Source organism: Hylobates moloch, unplaced genomic scaffold (assembly GCF_009828535.3).
Source record: "Hylobates moloch isolate HMO894 unplaced genomic scaffold, HMol_V3 SCAFFOLD_15, whole genome shotgun sequence".
Taxonomy (NCBI): Eukaryota; Metazoa; Chordata; class Mammalia; order Primates; family Hylobatidae; genus Hylobates; species Hylobates moloch.
The window spans coordinates 8,864,547-8,887,799 of NW_026652290.1; the positions used below are offsets into that span (position 1 = coordinate 8,864,547).

Genomic DNA, 23,253 nt, shown 5'->3' on the forward strand with positions numbered 1-23,253 from the left:
ATATGTAAATATCTTGCTCCTCATCCAACTTTCACCCAGTTGTTTTGACATCTATTGCTGCTTCTGAATCAGGGTTGCACATGCAACCCTGACGTCTCTCTCTGAATATCTTTTATTATTTTACCTTTTTTGTTGTTTTGAGACATGGTCTCACTCTCGTCGCCCAGGCTGGAGTGCAATGGCTCGCCTTCAGCTCACTGCAGCCTCAACCTCCTGGACTCAGGTGATTCTTCCATCTCAGCCTCCCCAGTAGCTGGCACTGTAGTCACGCGCCACCATGTACTGATTTTGCAAAATGGTGATTTTTCTAACTCCATCATTCCTTTTACTTCTATTCGTTGGCATTCTATCAGCTTGTCTTTTCATCCACCCTTTACAGTGCTTGGCACACAGTAGGCGCTCATATAATTGTTCAACGAATGAATGAATGAACTTTTCTCTTGTTTTGTCCGGGCTTCGGTGACACTAGCGGCGTCAGGCAGGAGCTTGACTTCCTCAGCCAATCATGGCACGTTGCCAAGGCTTCAGAGCCTTACAGGACCTCGCTCCAGGCTCTTCTTGCTCCAATCAAAAGCAGGGCTCTTTCGGACTTCGCTTACGTTTAATAAAGAAAACCGGTTGGCCCCTTCGGCTCCAGCTGGCTCAACAGACAGCCAGTGGTGTGCGGCAGGGACCAATGGGTGGCGGAGGGAGGCGGGGCCTGCCACGAGGCCGCAGTATAACCGCGTGGCCAGCGCGCGCGCTTCCTTCCCGGCGCGGTCACCGGCGCGGGCTATGGCTGCGACTTCTCTCATGTCGGCTTTGGCTGCCCGGCTGCTGCAGCCCACGCACAGCTGCTCCCTTCGCCTTCGCTCCTTCCACCTCGCGGCAGTTCGGTAAGAGGGTCACGGAGCTCCGTCAGCGCGGAAAGCTGAGGGGAACGGAGGGCGAGGGGCACGCCGGGCCCCGAGGGACACCGAGGGAAGTCCTTCCCGAACATCTCCGCCCTGGCGGTGGTGGCCGCTGAGGGGTGTGGCGGGGCGACGTGGCACGAGCGCCGCCGCAGCCCTCAACTGGGGCGCTTCCTCGGCGCGGAGGGCTGGTACCCGAAGCCTGCCTTTCGGAGGGAGCCGCTCTCCTGCGACTCGGGGCGTCGCTGGGGCCCCTGGCCAGTCGGCGGGCGGGACGGGGGTGGCGTGCGGAGCGCGAAGGCGCCAGTTTACGCGGGGCCTTCCGACAGCGCCGGCCGCCCCTGGCTGGGATGCTGAGAGTCGTCTGGGGGAGAGCAGGCGAGGGTTCCAAAAGAGCAGCCCTCGGCGAGCTGTCCCTTGCGGGGACCCTAGCGGCGGAGGGCGCTGCTGCAGCTGATGAAATCGCGGAGCTGACTTGCTCGGGGTCTCCGCGCCGCCCTCCTCCCTCCGCTGGTGGGAGTGGCCCGCGCTGCATCCGCTGCGCCTGGAACATGAACGGACTCTGAGCACACTAGCTTTGGCTGCAGCCCACCTGAGCCGGTCAGTGCCGGGCTGCTTACATAGAGGTGGCAAACATCCGGGAGGCTCCCAGGGCCTTAGGGAAAGGGGGAATGGAGAGTGACAAGTACCCACGTTTCAGCGGTACTTGCAGAATTTCAGTTTTACAAGATGAAGAGTTCTGGAGATGGATGGTGGTGATGGTTGCACGACATATGAACGTATTTAATGCCACTGAACTGCACTTAAAAATGATTAAGATGGGCCGGGCGTGGTGACACGCGCCGAGGCTGAGGCACGAGAATCGCTTGAGCCCGGGAGTTCGAGGCTGCAGTGAGCCGTGATTGCACCACTGCACTCTAGTCTAGGCGACAGAGCGAGACCCTGTCTCAAAAAAAAAAAAAGTTGATAAGGTTTATGTTATGTGAATTTTACCACAATAACATAATTGGGAAAAATATACCGGGGAGGAGGAAAGGAAAAGCTCTGTTTGCATTTTTGGATTTCCTTGGGAAGGTGATTTGGTCGGTCATTAGAGCGCTGGCCTTGTTGGCATTGTTAGAGCCCTGCACCTTACAACATCAGCCCCTTCTTTTTTTCATCTAACGTTCACTGTGTACCAGACACTATGCCAAGCTGTGCGAATTCGGAGATGAGAAAAACTGTTCTTAATGGAGCTCATGTTCCTGACAAGGGGCAGAACACGCGTGTAATTTCCAGTCAGTACAGAAATGCTGTTAGAAATATTTCAAAGGCGCTGCTTGTTGGAGCAATGAGTTCTTGAAGGAAGACGTGGGAGGGGACTTTCAGGGTTTTCCCTGGTCTGACTCTTGACCTCCCCCATGTTTCATTACTGTGTGTTTTCTCCCCGTCTCCCTCTTCCTGAGTGCTGGCCTCGTGTGACTGTGGACCAGACCTTTCCTAGGCTTCCATGGTCCAAAAGAGATTTATAAAGATGCTCTCATTCGTTACCTACAGAACTGGGCTAGTTTGCCTGCACTCTCGAATAACAAATGCTCTTTTCACTACCTTTCTGAAAGAACAAGTAAGCTTCATCCACATCTCTGAAAGCAATCCATATTATCTGTACTGCACATTTGCTATTTACAGTTCCTATATATTGCTTTCTTACTGCTGCTTATTTTTAAAAATACTGCTTATTTTTAAAAAGTTGTATCTTTTTAAAAATATAAGTCTGCATTCTTTTTTTTTTTTTCTTCGTTGGATGGTATGAGAGTTTCAGGAACATAAACCTATGGTTGGAGAAATAGTAGCCTAGGATACAGTGGGGTTAGGAAGTCAGTGGACTTTAGAGGCAGAAGTTTGCCTTTGAATCTTGTTTCTACTATCCTCAGTTTCATCTTCTGTATAACAGTGTTATTATAATAATCCCAAGGTAACAGAGTAATATATGTTAAATTCTAAGCAAAACACCTAGTGTTTAATAGATGTTTGTTCCATTCTCCGTTATGTCTTCCTTCACTCATTACTTTTCCCATTAATAATTGATAACTCTTCCCTAAATCACTTGATTATGAATTGTAAAATGCCCTGATGCTAATTTCTCATGGAAAATTACAGTACTGTAAGCTGTTGAATTAAAAGGAAACTGAAGATTCTACTCACTTGGATTTTAGTTTTGAATTTTATTTTATTTTATTTTTTGAGACGGAGTCTCACTTTGTTGCCCAGGGTGGAGTGCAATGGTGCAATCTTGGCTCACTGCAACCTCTGCCTCCTGGGTTCAAGCTGTTCTCCTACCTCAGCCTCCCAAACAGCTGAGACTATAGGCGCACACCACCATGCCCTGCTAATTTTTGTATTTTTAGTAGAGACAGGGTTTCAGCATGTTGGCCAGGCTGGTCTCGACCTCCTGACCTCAAATGATCCACCTACCTTGGCCTCCCAAAATGCAGGGATTACAGGTGTGAGCCACAGTTTTGGATTTTATTTGAACAGTCCTCTTGACTTCTTCCTATTCTGTTGATTACTTATCTTAATGGGAATTTTTCTTTCCTTTTTTTTTTTTTTTTTTGGCAGGGGAATCTCTCCCTAGGTCAGGTTGGAGTGCAGTGGTGCAATCGCGGCTTACTGCAGCCTTGACCTCCTGGGCTCAAGTGATCCTCCCACCTCAGCTTCCTGAGTAACTGGGACCACAGGAGCATACCACCATGCCTGGCTAATTTTTTTTTTTTTTTTTAATTTTTAGTAGAGATGGGGTCTCACCATGTTGCCCACACTAGTCTTGAACTTGGCCTCCCAAAATGCTGGGATTACAAGGCCTGTGCCACCATGCCCAGCCCTGGGAATTTTTTCTAAACACATCTGTGGACGCATTTAATTCTGGGATAAATGTTAGCTAATATAGTTACAATTTTGGATTCCCCGTGGGACTTAGCTGACTCTCCATTTCCCTGTTTATTTTGGGGCAGCAGTTAATCTCCCCCTTGGCAAAAGAGATGATGCTAAATTAGTTAATGACTCACTCCCAAGGCTGTATTTCACATTTTGCAGAGTTGTGGGAAGCAGAGGAGGGCTGACAGTTATACTATGAAAGATAGTCATTGCATGTGACTTTGTTTTTGGTTCTTGTTACTCTTTGACTGTTTTTCTTTCTTTCTTTTTTTTTTTTCTTTTTTAAGCAAATTGGCATAACATCCAGAACCTGCTTTTGGAAGCAAAGTTTGGGCCTTGGAACACTGGCTTTTCCCAGAATCCTGTGTCCTTAACTTTAGTATATGATTTTATCTGAATGTGCTAATACCATTTTCTCTAAGTTTACTGCTTTCAAAAGAAACTTTTTATGAGGTGCAAGCTGTCATTCTCACTGAGTATATATACATATAGTGTATATACTTATATATATCTCCTTATGAGTATGTGTAAGTATATCTATTTTAAGGATACGTGTGTGTGTGTATATATATACATATATATATATAAAACCAAGAGAAAAGAGTAAGAAATTAGTTTTATTGAACATATATGCCTGGCACGTTATATATGTTTGTTATTTCATTCAATATAAATGACTGTTCTAAGCCCTTTTAAAGTAGTCTTTCGCTCTGTAGTGTTCCAGGATTAAGAATGTATTTTTGGCCTGCGGTGGGCATTCAGGTACTAGTATAAATCAGGAATGAGGAATGTTGCCAGGTGTATTTGTATCAGCAAAACCCCCTATTTTTTTTTGAGATGGAGTCTCACTCTGTTGCCCAGGCTGGAGTGCAGTGGCAAGATCTCCACTCACAGCAATCTCTGCTCACTGCAACCTCTGCCTCCCGGATTCAATCCATTCTCCTGCCTCAGCCTCCCAAGTAGCTGGGACTACAGGTGTGTGCCACCATGCCCAGCTAATTTTTTGTATTTTTAGTAGAGATGGGGTTTCACCATGTGAGCCAGGATGGTCTCAATCTCCTGACCTCATGATCTGCCTACCTTGGCTTCCCGAAGTGTTGGGATTACAGACATGAGCCACCACGCCCGGCCTGCAAAACCCTTTTAATGAAGTCCTCTTCGATTCTAATTCTGAAATGGAATTGTGAATATTAATATGTTTTCAATTTCTTCATATACCATGAGTATAATTAAATGCTATTATACGTTGTACCATGCTAGTATTATGTAAAATCTAGGTAAAAGTATTTGATTTGCTATAAGATTGTAACTTTTTTCTTTTTTTGAGATGGAGTCTTGCTCTGTTACACAGGCTGGAGTGCAGTGGCGTGATCTTGGCTCACTGCAACCTATGCCTCCTGGGTTCAAGATATTCTCCTACCTCAGCTCCCGAGTAGCTGAGATTACAATTACAGGGTCCTGCCACCATGCCTGGCAAATTTTTGTATTTTTAGTAGAGGCGGGGTTTCGCCATGTTGGCCAGGCTGGTCTCAAGCCCCTGACCTCAAGTGATCTGCCCACCTTGGCCTCCCAAAATGCTAGGATTACAGGCATGAGCCACCGTGCCCGGCCAGATTATAGTGACTTAATACTCCACAAGATGCAGTACAGATTAAGATAAAGTTTATATATAAGATTATTGCATTATATCTAAGATGTTGAGATTTGGTTTAAAGTTGGTATTTAATCATAATGCAATAAAAAACACTTATTGAAGGCCTAAAGATTGTGAAAGCTTTAAAATCCCATTTAAATTAGCAGTTACTGGCCGGGTGCAGTGGTGGGTGCCTGTATTCTCAGCTATGGAGGCAAAAGCTAGAGAATTGCATGAACCTGGGAGGCTGCAGTGAACTGAGATTGCTCCAGCCTGGGCAACAGAGCAAGACTCTGTCTCAAAATAAATAAATAAATAAATTAGCAGTTATCTTGATAATTAATTTTATCTGACCCTACAGGATATTCAGTACCTTGATGTTAGGTTTTAGAATATAAGAGGAGATTGCTTCATTGGTCTTGAGGTTAGAGCAATCTTCATGACACCAAGGACAGAGATCTAAAGGGAAAGGCTTTTTTTAATGGGATCATTTTACTTAAGGAAGAGATGCTTATTTATTTTATTTTATTTTATTTTATTTGCTCTGTCGAGCAAGACTCCATCTCTAACATAACATAACATAACATAACATAACATAACATAACATAACATAACATAACATAACATAACATAACATAACATAACATAACATAACATAACATAAACGCCTAGAGTGCTGTGGGGTGATATCAGCTTACTATAACCTCTGCCTCCTGGGTTCAAGCGATTCTCCTGCCTCAGCCTCCTGAGTAGCTGGGATTATAGGCGCGCGCCACCATGCCTGGCTAATTTTTGTATTTTTAGCAGAGAGGGGGGTTTGCCATGTTGACCAGGCTGGTCTGGAACTCCTGACCTCAAGCAATCCACCCTCCTTGGCCTCCTAAAGTGCTGGGATTACAGGCGTGAGCCACCGTGCTGGGCCAGATACTCATCTTTAAGTAATGGGCACTTTATTGTAAGGACGTGTGTGAAAATAGGAAAACTGGGACTCTTCCACATTTGCGCTTCATGGAACCCAGGAAGAGCTGCATAAGCAGTTCCCTTTGGGAAGAGACAGCGTTTCGGGCAGCTGAACATGGTTTTGGGAACTGAAGGTTCTTCTAGATCCGATTTTTCTCCTTGCTCCCCACCTCAGCAACAGTTTTCTGATTTCTTGCCCTGTTGTCTCCCATTGGTGTGACTATTATTCTGTCTCTTCTTTCTGTCTTTGTTCTGTGGTTCCAGTTTGAACTGCCTCAGGGATGAGCTCTTATTGGTTCAGTTAACTCTCACTGCTCTGTTGAGCTAAGCTTTTGCACCAACTGGACCACTGGCCAGCCTAGAGATTGTTGCCCTTGGCATCAGATACTCACTCCTGGTCTGTCAGCTTTGGATGATGTGGTGGGGTCCCTGGGAAGAGCACATTGCCAACTGTGAGAAGGAGCTTCCTCCAGTCCCCTGCCCTGCCTCTATTCTTACCAGGAAAGTCTTCCCCAGAAGGGACTGTGGGGAGTGGTAGTCATTTTGATGTTTGACCTGTCCAGTATATTGTTGGTTTGTTTACTTATTTATTTATTTTTGAGACGGAGTCTAGCTCTGTCGCCCAGGCTGGAGTGCAGTGGCACAATCTCAGCTCACCACAGCCTCTGCCTGCTGGTTTCAAGTGATTCTTCTGCCTCAGCCTCCTGAGTAGCTGGGATTACAGGAGCCCACCACCATGCCCAGCTAATTTTTGTATTTTTAGTAGAGACAGGGTTTCACTGTGTTGGCCAAGCTGGTCTCGAACTCCTTACCTCATGATCTGCCCTCCTTGGCCTCCCAAAGTGCTGGGATTACAAACGTGAGCCATCGTGCCCAGCCTATATTGTTTGTTTATTCAACTACAGAATATAATTTATCGATTTAAACCACCATAAAAATGAAGTCAGTTGACTGGGAAATGATTTGAAATACATGCCTGGCTGCTAACAACAGGGACAAAACACGAACTACAAATGGCATATAAGCAGATAAGAAAAACTATTTAACCTCATGGTGAGGGGTCAAACAATTGCAAATTAAAACTGTAAAAAACTTAGTAATGATCAGGGCGCAGGGTGATGTAGCAGTTAAGAGCCCAGACTGATGTGAGACTCAGCTTGACCAAGCACTAGCTCTCAGTCACTTAAACTCTCTGAGCTTCAAATTAATGATAAGAATGATTTCTATCAGCTTTATCCCCCTCCATATGTAGCTGGATATATTCATTCATTCATTTATTTATTTAGCAGAGACACGGTTTTGCCATGTTGCCCAGGCCGGTCTCAAACTCCTGGGCTCAAGCCATCCTCCTGCCCCGGCCTCCCGAAGTGCTGGGATTACAGGCATAAGCCACTACACCTGGCAGAGTTTTAGTTTTTATAAAAATTCAAGTTATTTGGTTTTGTGACTCTGTTGCCTTCTGCAGAAATGAAGCTGTTGTCATTTCTGGAAGGAAACTGGCCCAGCAGATCAAGCAGGAAGTGCGGCAGGAGGTAGAAGAGTGGGTGGCCTCAGGCAACAAACGGCCACACCTGAGCGTGATCCTGGTTGGCGAGAATCCTGCAAGTCACTCCTACGTCCTCAACAAAACCAGGGCAGCTGCAGATGTGGGTATGTGTTCTTCTGAGACCTCGACTGTTGTTCAGTTGAGGTTTATATGAGGCAAAGTCCATTCTAATTTATGATTTCTTTTTTCTAATTAGGAAACCCAAGCAGAGGAGGCTAATGTGATTGAACTGTATCCCAAAACTTTGTCATAGGAAATCAGACTATATCTTTCAGGGGTTATAGACTAGGACAGGAGATACTGGTTGGTATTCTCTGTGGCTTCTGGAAAGAATATAAGCTACGTTCTGTTCTTAGTCTTTACATTTGATAGGTGACCCTGAATACATTTTACATTTGCTTTCCTTCAGCAATAATGGGTCTCCAGTGGAGGTGTTTGAGTGTTTGCAGCTTAAAGCCTTAGAGGCTTAGGGGGCATGATTGAGCAATGCAGTATTAGGAGACCTCAGTGATGAGGTCAGGAACACAGTCATAGATTTGAAGGAAATGACTCTGACTTCTGGGAAATAGCTTTCAAGTTCTTCAGCGATTGGTTCTAAAGCCAAACATGCAGTTTAGAAGCAGTTCAGGTCTGGATGATGGGGTTTGTGTTCTAGGCCTCATGGTACCACAGATTACTGTGTGTCTGTGGACAAGAGGTGGGTGGGCAGACTCAGATATGCCTCTGCCTGCCCATCTGTGGGCCTGCGGTCTGAGCAGCAGGTGGCCTTTCCTTTGAAACCACTGGTATGGCTGGGTGGGGTTACTGGCCTGTGAGCCTGTGGTTTTCTCTGTTCTTTATCATTGAGGATTGAGGCCTCCTGCTCTTTTAATTGAAAGCCTTCAGAAACCTCTAGATAATGGCAAGCCATGGCATTTTTTTTTTTTTTTTTTTGAGACGGCGTTTCACTCTTGTTGCCCAGGCTGGAGTGCAACGGCGTGATCTCGGCTCTCCACAACCTCCGCCTCCTGGGTTCAAGTGATTCTCCTGCCTACTGAGCCTCCTGAGTAGCTGGGATTACAGGCATGCGCCACCATGCCTGGCTAATTTTGTATTTTTAGTAGAGATGGGGTTTCTCCATGTTGGTCAGGCTGGTGTCAAACTCCCGACCTCAGGTGATCCACCTGCCTCAGCCTCCCAAAGTGCTGGGATTACAGGCGTGAGCCACTGCGCCTGGCCAAGCCATGGCATTTTAAGACATTGGGAGGTAGTGTGGTGCAGAAAAAAAGAACATGGATTTTGGAACCAGAAAGATTGGCTGTATTATTAGCTCGCTTATTTATTTATTTATTTATTTATTTAGAGACGGAGTCTCGCTCTGTTGCGCAGGCTGGAATGCAGTGGTGCGATCTCAGCTCACTGCAACTCCCTGCCTCCCAGGTTCAAGTGATTCTCCTGCCTCAGCCTCCCGAGTAGCTGGGACTACAGGCCCGTGCCACCATGCCTGGCTAATTTTTTGTAGTTTTAGTAGAGACGGGGTTTCACCATGTTAGCCAGGATGGTCTCCATCTCCTGACCTCGTGATCCGCTGGCCTTGGCCTCCCAAAGTGCTGGGATTACAGGCGTGAGCTACTGTGCCTGGCCTAGCTCGCTTATTTTTAAACCTCTCTGAGCCTCAGTCTGTCTGTAAAATAAGGTTAATGAAGATTGCATAGAATGAGGTATACAGGATGTGTTAAGCTAGTATTCTCTAGTGTATATATTTGTGAAGTTACTTTTTTAGGTTCCTTGAGCTACTTCAGCTTTTAGGGATGGGTGTGATGATACAAAACCCGTTTGGTAGCCAAGTATGGTAGGCAACATAGCAGTGCTCATTAAATGCCTCAAAAAATTTTTTTAACCTCAAAATTTCTTATAATAGGAATCAACAGTGAGACAATTGTGAAACCAGCTTCAATTTCAGAGGAAGAATTGTTGAATTTAATCAATAAACTGAATAATGATGATAATGTAGATGGCCTCCTTGTTCAGCTGCCTCTTCCAGGTGAGTTTTGGACTCCATTTAACATGATTGCGGCTGCGTCTGCTCCTTTCCCTCTCCCTCCCTCTCTCTCTCCCTCCCCATCCCCCTCCTCCTCCCTCTCCTTTCCTTGTCTCACTCTGTCACCCAGGCTGGAGTGCAGTGGTACAATCAGCTTATTGCATGCTCAAGCTCCTGGGTTCAAGGGATCCTCCTGCCTCAGCCTCCCAAATAGCTAGGACTATAGGCATGTCCACCATGCCCAGCTAATTTTTATATTTTTCCTAGAAATGGAAGTCTGTCTGTGTTGCCTGGGCTGGTCTTGGACTCCGTGCTTCCCAAAGTGCTGGGATTACAGGCGTGAACTACCATGCCCTACCTAAAATGATTTCTGAGGGGTAAAAAGGCCTTGTTACTTTATACACCTGGCTCTTCATGTGGATTTGGCTTAAAGGCAAAGTAAACTCAAAAGAGTGAATATTTTATTAGAAATAGGACAGACCAACTCAGAATACCAGTTACCCCTTGATTTAGTATTGTGGTCTTGATACAAAGGACAGTGGAGCGAAGCAGCTGTGATAGACAATATTGGCTTTGCTATTGGTGTTTGGCTTTGCTTATGCGAGTTCCTTCCATGCAGATGAAGTACATCTCAGAGGCAAGCTGTAGAAGAATAGATTTCCTTGCGAAGCAGATCAGCTAGAGTCAGGCAGTGCTGACTATGCGGTGGTGATTTAAGGCAACTGTGCCGACTTCTTTTTCAGAGCATATTGATAAGAGAAGGATCTGCAATGCTGTTTCTCCAGACAAGGATGTTGATGGCTTTCATGTAATTAATGTAGGACGAATGTGTTTGGATCAGTATTCCATGTTACCAGCTACCCCATGGGGTGTGTGGGAAATAATTAAGCGAACTGGTAGGTATATCCCAGAATTGCATGTCTGTGTTAATATTATAAAAGTAGTACCTGCAAGTGGTAAAAACTCATACAGTCCCAAAGAGTGGAAACCCTACTGCATATCCTCTTGTCTTACTCCCCAAAGTTTACCTCTCTTAACAGTTTTTTTTTTTTTTTTTTGAGACAGGGTCTTGCTCTGTCACCCAGGCTGGAGTGCAGTGGCGCGATCTTGGCTCACTGCAGCCTCTGACTCCTGAGTTCAAGCGATTCTCATGCCTCAGCCTCCTGAGTAGCTGGGATTACAGGCACGTGCCACCATGCCCAGCTAATTTTTTTATTTCTAGTAGAGACAGGTTTCACCATATTGGCCAAGCTGGTTTCGAACTAACCTCAAGTGATCCGCCCCCTCAGCCTCCCAAACTGCTGGGATTATAGGCATGAGCCATCGTGCCTGCCCTTAACAGTTGCCTATGACAGTTTTTGCTTTTTAATCCAGAAGTCTCAGTGAAGGAAATTTTCTATTTTTCTTTTTCTTTTCTTTCTTTTTTTTTTTTTTGGGACGGAGTCTTGCTCTGTTGCCCAGGCTGGAGTGCAGTGGCGTGATCTCGGCTCACTGCAAGCTCCACCTCCTGAGTTCACGCCATTCTCCTGCCTCAGCCTCCTGAGTAGCTGGGACTACAGGCGCCCACCACCATGCCCGGCTAACTTTTTTTTTTTTTTTTGTATTTTTAGTACAGATGGGGTTTCACCGTGTTAGCCAGGATGGTCTCGATCTCCTGACCTTGTGATCCACCTGCCTTGGCCTCCCAAAGTGCTGGGATTACAGGTGTGAGCCACCGCGCCCGGCCTCTATTTTTCTTTTTAATTTTTTCTTTAAGAGTCAGAGGTTTCACCATGCTGCCCAGGCTGGTCTCAAACTCCTGGCCTCAAGCAATTCTCCTACCTTAGCCTCCCTGGCCTCAAGCAATCCTCCCTCCTGCTAGGATTACAGGTGTGAGCCACCACTCCAGCCTTCAGTGAAGGAAATTTAAGATTTAATAGTGGTGACAGTGCACATTCCTGTAACATTTTGTAGCCTATAGTATGCTTTCTCCTGTTTTCTTTTAGCCCTTATTACGTGTAGCAAGTTACAGCTCCAGTTGACTGATGAGGCAGTAAGCTCAGTGACTTCACACTAAAATTGGGTTCATGTTCTAGGCCATCTGACTTTGTTTTCCTTTGGACTGGCACTACTTTTAATGTAAATACATATATTTTTATAGGCATTCCAACCTTAGGGAAGAATGTGGTTGTGGCTGGAAGGTCAAAAAATGTTGGAATGCCCATTGCAATGTTACTGCACACAGATGGGGCGCATGAACGTCCCGGAGGTAAGGAAATTGCTTTCAGGGAACACTGTCCTTTTTTCCCCATGTAAGAACTTTCAGAAACCATCCTGTGCATGTTTGGAAGTATTAACTCTGTTATACTTTATATTTGTTGAAATTTTGTTAACAGACAATTCAGGGAGTAACCTTTGTAGAGAAGCTGCACCCAGTGTCACCTGAGTTTCTTTATTATTCATTTATCATGTAACTAGCTTCAGAAATAAATTTAAGTTTTGAGTATAAGCATGGTTGTAGGCAATTAGAAAATTTCAGCTATAGCTTTGATAGCTGGAGCCAAGGAGCAATTCTTATTCAAAGATACTGTGTCATTTAGTGGAAAAAAATCTTAAGCTATTGCAAAGGATTGAATTGATATGACTGTAATGTGTCCTGTCAAGTTCTGTTAATTGGTTCTAAGGTAAAGCCTCGTCAATCAGTTATCACATAATTATTGTAATAATGACCTTACATGATGATATCAGAAATAAAGGCAAAACTATATACTTTCAACTATCAACATACTTAAAACAACCTTGAGTAATTTTAGTGATATTTTGCTTAGAAAAGGTAAAATTCTTGAAAGGCTTTAAAAATAGGATGAATAAATTTAATTATATGACTCAAAACAGTCGAGCTGGGACCAATGGGTTAAAGCTATATGAAATTAGGTATTAATTTTAAAAAAGTAAATGACAATTAGCTGTCCAGAAAATATGGCACAAGCCATTAAGTCAGTTTTTTTTTGTTGTTTTTTGGAGACGGAGTCTTGCTCTGTTGCCCAGGCTGGAGTGCAGTGGCACAATCTTGGCTCAGTGCAAACTCCACCTCCCAGGTTCAAGTGATTCTCGTGCCTCAGCCTCCCAAGTAGCTGGGATTACAGGCATGTGCCACCACGCCCAGCTAATTTTTGTATTTTTAGTAGAGACGGAGTTTCACTGTGTTGGCCAGGTTGGCCTCGAACTCCTGACCTGGTGATCTGCCCACCTCAGCCTCCCAAAGTGCTGGGATTACAGGCGTGAGCCACTGCACCTGGCTGTAAGTCAATTATTTTTCAGAGATGTTGAGTTTCTACAATGACTTGACTAGTTGAGACCTAATCCAATCCCAGCTTTGTGTCAGAAATCAAGACATCTATTTTTTTCTTTCTAGGTGATGCCACTGTTACAATATCTCATCGATATACTCCCAAAGAGCAGTTGAAGAAACATACAATTCTTGCAGATATTGTAATATCTGCTGCAGGTAAGAACACAAGGGGGATGGAGGGAAGGACTTCACCTCAGAAGAGGAGGTTGTACCCCTCATCTTAGAATTCGCCTGCCTAGCTGCCATTCATCATTGCCCTCGTAATGATTCTTTGAGCTGCCTACAAAGATGAGGATAGAGTTGTGATTGGAGTACCGGTTTCTGGCAGTCCATTATAGTCTGGATGGGTGAATGTTATTCCTAAAGCTTCAAAATATTTATATTAATATTTACTGTATAAAGTTTAAATGGTTCCTTTTGTTTCCTGTCAGGAGCCAAAATAAACAAATAATAAAAGTAAATGGTTCCTTAGTTAATATTTTTAACAGGTTTTAATAAAACACGTTGATTAGTTCTTCAGGGTCTCTTGAAATTGAAATTAGACAAGAATCTGACAGGTAGACTGTTTTCAGTACTAAGTTGATCTTTCTCCATTTCCAGGTATTCCAAATCTGATCACAGCAGATATGATTAAGGAAGGAGCAGCAGTCATTGATGTGGGAATAAATAGAGTTCACGATCCTGTAACTGCCAAACCCAAGTTGGTTGGAGATGTGGATTTTGAAGGTAAATGGTAAAATTTTATTTTTAAAAATGAAATCAATAAATACTACCTTTCATGGACATTTAGGATAGATTATTTACTTTTTTTTTTTTTTTTGAGATGGGAGTCTCACTCTGTTGCCCAGGCTGGAGTGCAGTGGCATGATCTCGGCTCACTGCAACCTCTGCCTCCCGGGTTCAAGCGGTTCTTCTGCCTCAGCCTCCCGAGTAGCTGGGACTCCCAGAGTGTTGGGATTATAGGTGTGAGCCACTGCGCCCAGTCAGTATGCTTTTCCCTCCCTCTCTTATTCCCTTCTTTCTTTGCTTCCTTCCCTCCCTCCATCTCTCTCCCTTCCTTCCTTCCTTCCTTCCCTCCCCTCCCCTCCCCTCCTCTCCCCCCTCTTCCTTCCTTCCTTTCTCTCTCTCTCTCGTTCTTTTTTTTTTTTTTTTGAGACAGTCTCATTCTGTCACCCAGGCTGGAGTGCAGTGGCACCATCTTGGCTCACTGCAGCCTCCACCTCACAGCTTCAAGCGATTCTTGTGCTTCAAGCCTCCCCAGTAGCCAGGACTACAGGCATGTGCCACCACGCCCAACTAATTTTTTGTGTTTTTAGTAGAGATGGGGTTTCACCATGTTGGCCAGGCTGGTCTGGAACTCCTGGCCTCAAGTGATCCACCCGCCTCGGCCTCCCAAAGTGCTGAGATTATAGGTATGAGCCACTGCACCTGGCCTTAGTAGGCTTTTCATAAGAATTAGAGAAACCTTTTTAAAATTATAGCTTTTCTAGAATTATTTTAGGTGTTTTATCATAGTGATGGAGAGCAGTTATAAATTTTTCAGGGAACTGTTTTTTTCCTTAGACTTATTTCATAATTCAAACAATTTCTTGACTTTTAACAAGTTTGAAAATTTGATGAAGTGATTTTTCTAAACCATGGAGTTTCCCAAAAAGTGTTAGAGATTTCTCGTTTTCACACTGAGAGATCACAGGCCTAGAAAGTTAAAATGGTCCAGGAAAAAACCATACCCCTGAAATACTAGAATATACTAGTAGATTTCTCCTTTCAGTTCTGTTTTTTTTTTTTTTTTAAGAGGCAGAGTCTCACTCTGTTGCCCAGGCTATAGTGCAATGGCGTGATCTGTGCTCACTGCAACCTCCACCTCCCAGGTTCAAGTGATTCTTCTGCCTTAGCCACCCAAGTAGCTGGGATTATAGACATGAACCACCATGCCAGCTAATTTTTTGTATTTTCAGTAGAGATGAGTTTGGCTCTGTTGGCCAGGTTGGTCTTGAACTCCTGGCCTCAAGTGATCCACCTGCCTCAGCCTTTAACAGTGCTAGGATTACAGGTGTGAGCCACTGCACCTGGCCTCTCCTTTCAGTTCTTTTATCTGAGTTTTATGCTGATAATCCTTTTTTTTTCTTTTCTTTTCTTTTTTTTTTTTTTTTTTGAGACAGGGTCCTTCTCTGTTGCCCAGGCTGGAGTACAGTGGCACGATCTCAGCTTACTGCAACCTCTGCCTCCTGGGCTCGAGCAATTCTCCTGCCTCAGCCTCCTGAGTAGCTGGGACTATAGGCACATGTCACCTTGCTAGGGTAATTTTTGTATTTTTGGTAGAGATGGGGTTTCACCATGTTGCCCAGGCTGGTTTCAAACTCCTGGCCTCAAATAATCTCCCCCACCTCACATCCTGCCTCAGCCCCCCAGAGTGCTGGGATTACTGGTATGAACCACTGCACCCAGCCTATGCTAATAATCCTATTCCTAGCTTTCTGTTTTTATTAAAGCAGTCAAACCCATGCCTAGGTATGTAAGGACAGTCAAACCCATGCCTAGGTATGTAAGGATTTTCACTTTAACATTAGGTTAATTTTTTTTTTTAACTTCTCACTTTTAAAAAATTACTGTGCTTTCTGCTTTGGACAAATTATACTTAAATTAGGAAAATGCTGTAGGCAAGTATTGAGGTAATGCTTATTATTATTATACTTGCAACTCCCACACAGTTAACCTACTAGATGTTTCTTTAATAGATTTCTTTATAGGTTACTTAGATGTATAAATATTCCTTGAACAACTCTGTATGTGCATGTTATTTTACTAGTGTGTTCACAAAACCTTGAATGATGTAGATGTGATTTTTGAGTTTTATGCTTATGTATGTTAGTTTTTCCTTGCATGCTTGTTTAATAATATATTAAAGTACACACATGTCCTTTGCCATAACTAAAGCGGCCTGCCTGTCTTGTTTCTATGTAGGAGTCAGACAAAAAGCCGGGTATATCACTCCAGTTCCTGGAGGTGTTGGCCCCATGACAGTGGCAATGCTAATGAAGAATACCATTATTGCTGCCAAAAAGGTGCTGAGGCTTGAAGAGCGAGAAGTGCTGAAGTCTAAAGAGCTTGGGGTAGCCACTAATTAACTATTGTGTCTTCTATGTTACAAACAGCACTCCAGGCCAGCTCAAGAAGCAAAGCAGGCCAATAGAAATGCAATATTTTAAATTTATTCTACTGAAATGGTTTAAAATGATGCCTTGTATTTATTGAAAGCTTAAATGGGTGGGTGTTTCTGCACATACCTCTGCAGTACCTCACCAGGGAGCATTCCAGTATCATGCAGGGTCCTGTGATCTAGCCAGGAGCAGCCATTAACCTAGTGATTAATATGGGAGACATTACCATATGGAGGATGGATGCTTCACTTTGTCAAGCACCTCAGTTACACATTCGCCTTTTCTAGGATTGCATTTCCCAAGTGCTATTGCAATAACAGTTGATACTCATTTTAGGTACCAAACCTTTTGAGTTCAACTGATCAAACCAAAGGAAAAGTGTTGCTAGAGAAAATTAGGGAAAAGGTGAAAAAGAAAAAATGGTAGTAATTGAGCAGAAAAAAAATTAATTTATATATGTATTGATTGGTAACCAGATTTATCTAAGTAGAACTGAATTGGCTAGGAAAAAAAACTACGTGTTAATCATTTTCCTAAGCTGTCTTTTTGAGGCTTAGTCAGTTATTGGGAAAATGTTTAGGATTATTCCTTGCTATTAGTACTCATTTTATGTATGTTACCCTTCAGTAAGTTCTCCCCATTTTAATTTTCTAGGATTGAAAGGATTCTTCTCTACATTATACATGTGTGTTGTCATATTTGGCTTTTGCTATATACGTTAACTTCATTGTTAAATTTTTGTATTGTATAGTTTCTTTGGTGTATCTTAAAACCTATTTTTGAAAAACAAACTTGGCTTGATAATCATCTGGGCAGCTTGGGTAAGTATGCAACTTACTTTTCCACCAAAGAACTGTCAGCAGCTGCCTGCTTTTCTGTGATGTATGTACCCTGTTGACTTTTCCAGAAATTTTTTAAGAGTTTGAGTTAATATTGAATTTAATCAGACTTTCTGATTAAAGGGTTTTCTTTCTTTTTTAATAAAACACATCTGTCTGGTGTGGTATGAATTTCTGAAATTCTGTCTTCCTATGACTGCTAGTTGTGACCTAACCAGAGTTTTTTTCTCGTTTGATCAGTGTAGATATTCCTATATTCAGTAACACTTACTTCTATAGCCTTAAATAGATAATTTTTTTTTCTTTTTTTTGTAGAGATGGGGTCTTGCTATGTTGCCTGGGCTGGTATTGAACTCCTGGCCTCAAGCAATCAATCCTCTTGCCTCAGCCTCCCAGAGGGCTGGGATTACAGGTCTGGGCCACCCACGCCCAAACAGGTTTAAAGAGCTTTGGAGAAACCAGCCTCGTCCTCCAGTCTTTTTGTTTGTTTGTTTTGAGACTGTGTCTCACTCTGTTGCCCAGGCTGGAGTGCAGTGGCATGATCTCGGGTCACTGCAACCTCTGCCTCTCGGGTTCAAACAATTCTTGTGCGTCAGCCTCCTGAGTAGCTGGGATTACAGGTGCATGCCACCATGCCTGGCTAATTTTTGTGTTTTTAGTAGAGATGGGGTTTCATCACGTTGGCCAGGCTGGTCTCAAACTCCTGACCTCAAGTGATCCACCTGCCTCGGCCTCCCAAAATGCTAGGATTACGGGCGTGAGCCACCGCACCCGGCCTGTCCTATAGTCTTATATCGCAACAGGTTGTGCCAAGCTAGGAGCTTAATCTGTAAAATACTTGAGGCAGGGATAGGTTTGTCTGTTTCGACTTTTGGCTTTCATGCGAGCAGAAGTAGCTCCTCCTCTAGGCAGCTTGAGGCAGAAAGAGAAAGAACAGTTGAGTTGGCTTTCCTCCGTCCTTGTTCTTCTGCCAGCTGGCGTTATTCTTTGGATAGTTCTCTGGAGTTTAAAGAAGTTTAGATAGTTTGCTGGAGATGTTTTTGTAAGTGACTTATAGCTTATGTCTATAAGCCATGCCTGCTTACCTAGATTATTAAACATGGAGCAAGATGACCGGACAGGATTAAATTTTATTGAATTACAGTTACAAGTGGAAAAAATGACTGACTTACTGCATGGCGAAGTATTATGTCAACCTGTTAAAAGCTATGGAAATTAAAATGTTCATGTATAAGCCGGGCGCGGTGGCTCAAGCCTGTAATCCCAGCACTTTGGGAGGCTGAGGCGGGTGGATCACGAGGTCAGGAGATCGAGACCATCCTGGCTAACACGGTGAAACCCCGTCTCTACTAAAAACACAAAAAATTAGCCGGGCGTGTTGGCGGGCGCCTGTATTCCCAGCTACCCGGGAGGCTGAGGCAGGAGAATGGCGTGAACCCAGGAGGTGGAGGTTGTGGTGAGCCGAGATCGCGCCACTGCACTCCAGCCTGGGGGACAGAGAAAGACTCCGTCTCAAAAAAAAAAAAAAAAAAAAAAAAAAAAAAAAAAAAATGTTCATGTATATACAAAATATAAATGACATGTAAGGTAAAATTACAGTGATCAATTTACAACAAAGAAATTAACAGTAGTTTTCCAGCTTGTTTGATTAATCAAGCAGGTTTACTCTTGAATCCATAGCATTTCTACAACTCAATTTGGACAGAGTTCTATTCCAGATCAGCCAGGTTTTAAAACTGAAATGTGTTAAGGGTGGATTGTTAGCTTCCCTAGGATTGGTGCGGATGATAAATACTTTTTTAAAAAATTATTATTGTTTATAAGACATGGGTTCCAGCTGTCTCCCTGGCTGGAGTGCAGTGGCATGATCATAGCTCACTGCAGCCTTGAACTCCTGGGCTTAAACAATCCTCCTGCGTCAGCCTCCGAAATGGCTGGGACTACAGGTGTGTGCCAGCATGCCTGGCTAATTTTTAAACATTTGTTTAGAGATGGGTCTCACTATGTTGCCCAGGCTGGTCTTGACCTCCTGACTTCTACTGATCCCCCCAGCTCTGCCTCCCAAGTAGCGGGATTACAGGTGTGAGCCACTGTGTCTGGCAAGAATTTATACTTAAGCATAGGAGATGGTTCTGGATTAGCTAAGAAATTCTGCTCTCAGTAAGAGTAGAGGTTTAGAGCTTTACCTCTTGGCAGTATCCCTTGGAAGGGAGCTCTGAGATGATTAAATGTAATCAAACACTTATTGAGAGCTTTCTATGGACCAGGCACTACACTAGACTCTGGGAATTACAGAGGCAGTTACCTGTCCTATACTCAAGGTGTTAATGATCTAGTGTCATTTTTCTTTAAAAAAGAAAGCACCTGCATTTGTCATCTTGAGCAAATATAGTAACTCTAACCTCAAGGTTCAAGGGATTTACTCAAGGTTCAAATCATAGTTGTTTTGGAGAAAGTAAGTGTCAGATGCACTGTGGCTGTCAGGGTCATAGTAGGCATTAAATCAACATGGTTGGTGTTCATTAAATATGGATTGAAGGTAAAATGACTGATCTTAAGTTTCATGAGGAATAGGTTTGCTTCATTGAAACTGGTTTTTATCTTCCCAAATAGTTTTCAGTCATTCCTTTAAAGTACTAGGTTGATTAATATTGCAAAGTTGTAATGTAAAATGTGACATTACCTCTGTCTAACCTGTATTGTTCACATGAATGGGAGTTTGGGAATAAACATTGAAAATTTGCAGGGAGGACCCACCCAAATGTATAATGAAATGTGATTCCAGGTATGAAAAACCAGTGATACTAATTTAAAGGATCATTTTGATTTAACGTGTAGTTTCAAATTTCACTTTAACAAGAACTATTTTATTTTAGAAACATTTATCCACTCAGATGCATTGGTTCTTTCATTAACAGAGTTTTGGAACTGGCTTTTCAATCTGGGAAAGCCCCAGTCACACTTCTGGAGCAAGGCCCATAATGCAGATGGTTCAAACTTTTTTTTTGTTGGGGGATGGAGTCGCACTCTGTTGCCCAGGCTGGAGTGCAATGGTGCCATCTCGGCTCACTGCAACTTCTGCCTCCCAGGTTCAAGGGATTCTCCTGCTTCAGCCTCCCGAATAGCTGGGATTACAGGTGCATGCCACTACACCCGGCTAATTTTTTGTATTTTAGTAGAGACGGGGTTTCACCGTGTTGCCTAGGCTGGTCTCGAACTCCTGAGCTCAGGCAATTCACCTGCCTCGGCCTCCCAAAGTGCTAGGATTACAGGCGTGCACCACTGCGTCCAGCTGGTTCAAACTTTTCATATAACCCTTAGGAAATTGGATGTGACAGGGAGAAAAGATAGGACCTTTTCAGCATTTCTTAATATGCAGAATTGCCAAATATTCCAAAGATGGTCTAGTGACATAAAAGTACATTACGAGTTTGTTCGAGAACATCTATATTTAAATCTAACCTTTAAACAATTTTAAATTGATATTTGTTTTAAATATGAATTGACTATTGCCCCTTTATCTTAGCTATGGTTTGGGGAAACAAGCATTTTTTTTATTTCCAAAGAAATGTTAGAATTTCTATGCTGAACTGCATTTTAAAATAAAATACAGTATTTAGCTTTAGGTATTTTAAGTACTACAAAGGGAAGGGGAGAGCTTTGCATCTAAGCAGTACTTTTCATCAATAGATCTCCAGTTTTCTATAGGCAGACGGACTCCCTCTGTTTGATAAAGAAGGAAACAGGCACAGAGAAGTTAAGACCCTCCCAGTGAAGACTAAGCCAGGCTCTCCATCTCCTATCTGGGAGAAGCTGCTTCATCCTAGAGGGTGGTCTCGCTGTCAGTTTCTCTTCGGTATTTATCCATGTCTGTGAAGTCATAGTCTGACTCCATCTCTATCTTCACCTGTGGCACCATGAACACTGGGTTCCGTGAGTAGTTGAAAGCAGGTGAAGCTGGACAGGAGATTTTGAAGTGCAAGGTGATGCTGAACGAGAAGTAGGAAAGAAGGATTATGTAGTTCTTGGTGTTTTGAACCCAATCCCTAGAGCAGGGCTCTAATGCAAATACTTCCATCATCTTCACTTCTGAACTCTCAGCACATGCCAGAATGAGCAGTTTCCTATTGGCTTGGCCTTCAGCCATTGTTGTTGCACCTGGTCTCGCCCTGTACACCTATCTTCACATTGCTGCCAAGGTGAACTTTTGAAATCACAAATTTGTGATTCCTCATTGGGTTCAAAGAATCTAAGCTCCTTAGTGTGAGAAGACAGGAGTGTCTGTCTTCTCACAAACACAGTCTTCTGTGTTTGTAGTCCTGCCTGCTTAGTTTGCCCCATCCATTGCAGTGTTCTTTGCTCTTTGGGGGTGTGTGTGTGTGTGTTTTCAAATGGCACTTCGGGCCTGTGTCCACTGCCTGAAATGCCTTTTCTTTTCTCTGCTCCGCTCTATGTCTGGCAGATTCCAGTTTCTCTTTCCTAGATTCTCAAAACGAAGCTAGTCCCTCCCTGTGTGCTCCGATATTCTTGCACAGGGTGCTCTTTGTTTGCATGCCTTTCTTTCCACATCCCCAGGGATTAAGCATCGCACCTGGTAGATCATTGATGCTTAGTCTTTGTTAAACCAGATCATGTTGCAGAGCCTTTCACTGAAACAGAATCTTGCTATTTAGTGGTCTTTGCCTCCATCTGTTTTCATAAATTCAGTAAAACATCAATGAGGTTGGGAGATGCCATCTCCAGTTACCAAAGTTTCTTCATTTCTGACCCTGTCTTAGGGCCTTGTGTAATTTAACAGCGTTTTGGAAACCCCTAACCTGGTCCAAATTTGCTCTCTACTGCCTGAAATTGGGAGCAGTTAGTCAATTTCATGTAGATTATTTTATAAATGAAAATAAGACAGACTGATTTTCTCCTAATACCGGTGTATACTAATGTATAAAGATCAATGGCATCACATATATAGGAGCCTGACTGGGGAGGTGGGATGAGAAGGAAGGTGGAGATTAACTGGGACAGGTGACACTTTGGGCTAGAGCATCCTTGGGACTGCTGCTTAGGGAGGGTTGAACTAGGGAAAAGTGTGTCGTTTCACCCTGGCATTGGGATAGCAGCTTTGCCTTATAATTCAGAAGATCCCCTGCCCCGTTTCCCCAAAAATCTCTTGGATGAGTGCCCTCTGTGCCTGGAGATTGATCTTCTAGGCTTGGGAGCCTGTGCTGTAATTAGTTTGATCCCTGTCCATTCTAGGGCACAAGGTAGGAGTGGGACTGCCCCTGGCATCTTCCCAAGTAACAATGAAGTAAAGCCTTTCTTGCCTCTAAATTCCTCTTTTCTGTGTTTGCGCCCACTATGTCATCATCAGGGAGTCTCACCTTTTTCACGGGTGGCTTCTCATGAAGAACAGAATCACATTGTTGGCATGGGGGCTCCTGGCAACTGGCCTTGAACCTATTCTTAACAGTTCCCATCTCCAGTTGATCTCTGATGTTGGCTTTCCTCCATACCCTTTCTGACCTTTGCTAATTAACAGCCTGCTGTTAATTCATTCTACAGAGTACCCTGGAGTTTCGATCCTTAGCGTTCATTTATCTTGGCTTTCAGTGATATCACACTTAAGCCATGCCTAGTTTTTCTGTTTTTTTTTTTTTTTTTTTTTGGAGATGGAGTCTCGCTCTGTCTCCCAGGCTGGAGTGCAGTGGCCTGATCTCGGCTCACTGCAAGCTCCGCCTCCCGGGTTCACGCCATTCTCCTGCCTCAGCCTCCCTAGTAGCTGGGACCACAGGCGCCCACGACCACGCCCGGCTAATTTTTTGTATTTTTAGTAGAGACGGGGTTTCACCGTGTTAGCCAGGATGGTCTCAATCTCCTGACCTCGTGATCCGCCCGCCTCAGCCTCCCAAAGTGCTGGGACTACAGGCGTGAGCCACCGCGCCTGGCTTCTGTAAAGAATATTTACT

General features: G+C 43.8%; 2 protein-coding genes across 7 annotated transcripts in view; one reads left to right on the forward strand and one right to left on the reverse strand.

Moving 5' to 3' along the window:
- The first annotated feature begins 736 nt into the window (after positions 1-736).
- On the forward strand, positions 737-17,455 carry MTHFD2 (methylenetetrahydrofolate dehydrogenase (NADP+ dependent) 2, methenyltetrahydrofolate cyclohydrolase). Its single transcript, XM_032178297.2, has 8 exons — positions 737-875; positions 7,862-8,046; positions 9,843-9,965; positions 10,706-10,858; positions 12,103-12,210; positions 13,357-13,449; positions 13,894-14,019; positions 16,258-17,455. Exons 1-8 carry the CDS (start codon positions 775-777, stop codon positions 16,419-16,421), a joined length of 1,053 nt encoding a protein of 350 aa, XP_032034188.1. The 5' UTR covers positions 737-774; the 3' UTR covers positions 16,422-17,455.
- Positions 17,456-18,827: 1,372 nt separating this feature from the next.
- The window catches only part of SLC4A5 (solute carrier family 4 member 5), a 128,548-nt gene continuing 124,122 nt past the window's right edge, over positions 18,828-23,253 (reverse strand). For 3 of the 6 annotated variants that reach the window (XM_058429095.1, XM_058429092.1, XM_058429094.1), the window contains one exon: positions 21,135-21,282. Coding sequence is in view for 2 of the 6 variants with exons in the window: in XM_058429091.1 (XP_058285074.1) it covers positions 21,117-21,282 (166 nt within the window). In the remaining 4 variants the exon portion in view is untranslated. Of the gene's footprint in view, positions 21,283-23,253 lie in introns of all 6 variants that reach the window. The other 3 variants (XM_058429091.1, XM_032178299.2, XM_058429093.1) reach the window with 2 other exon arrangements.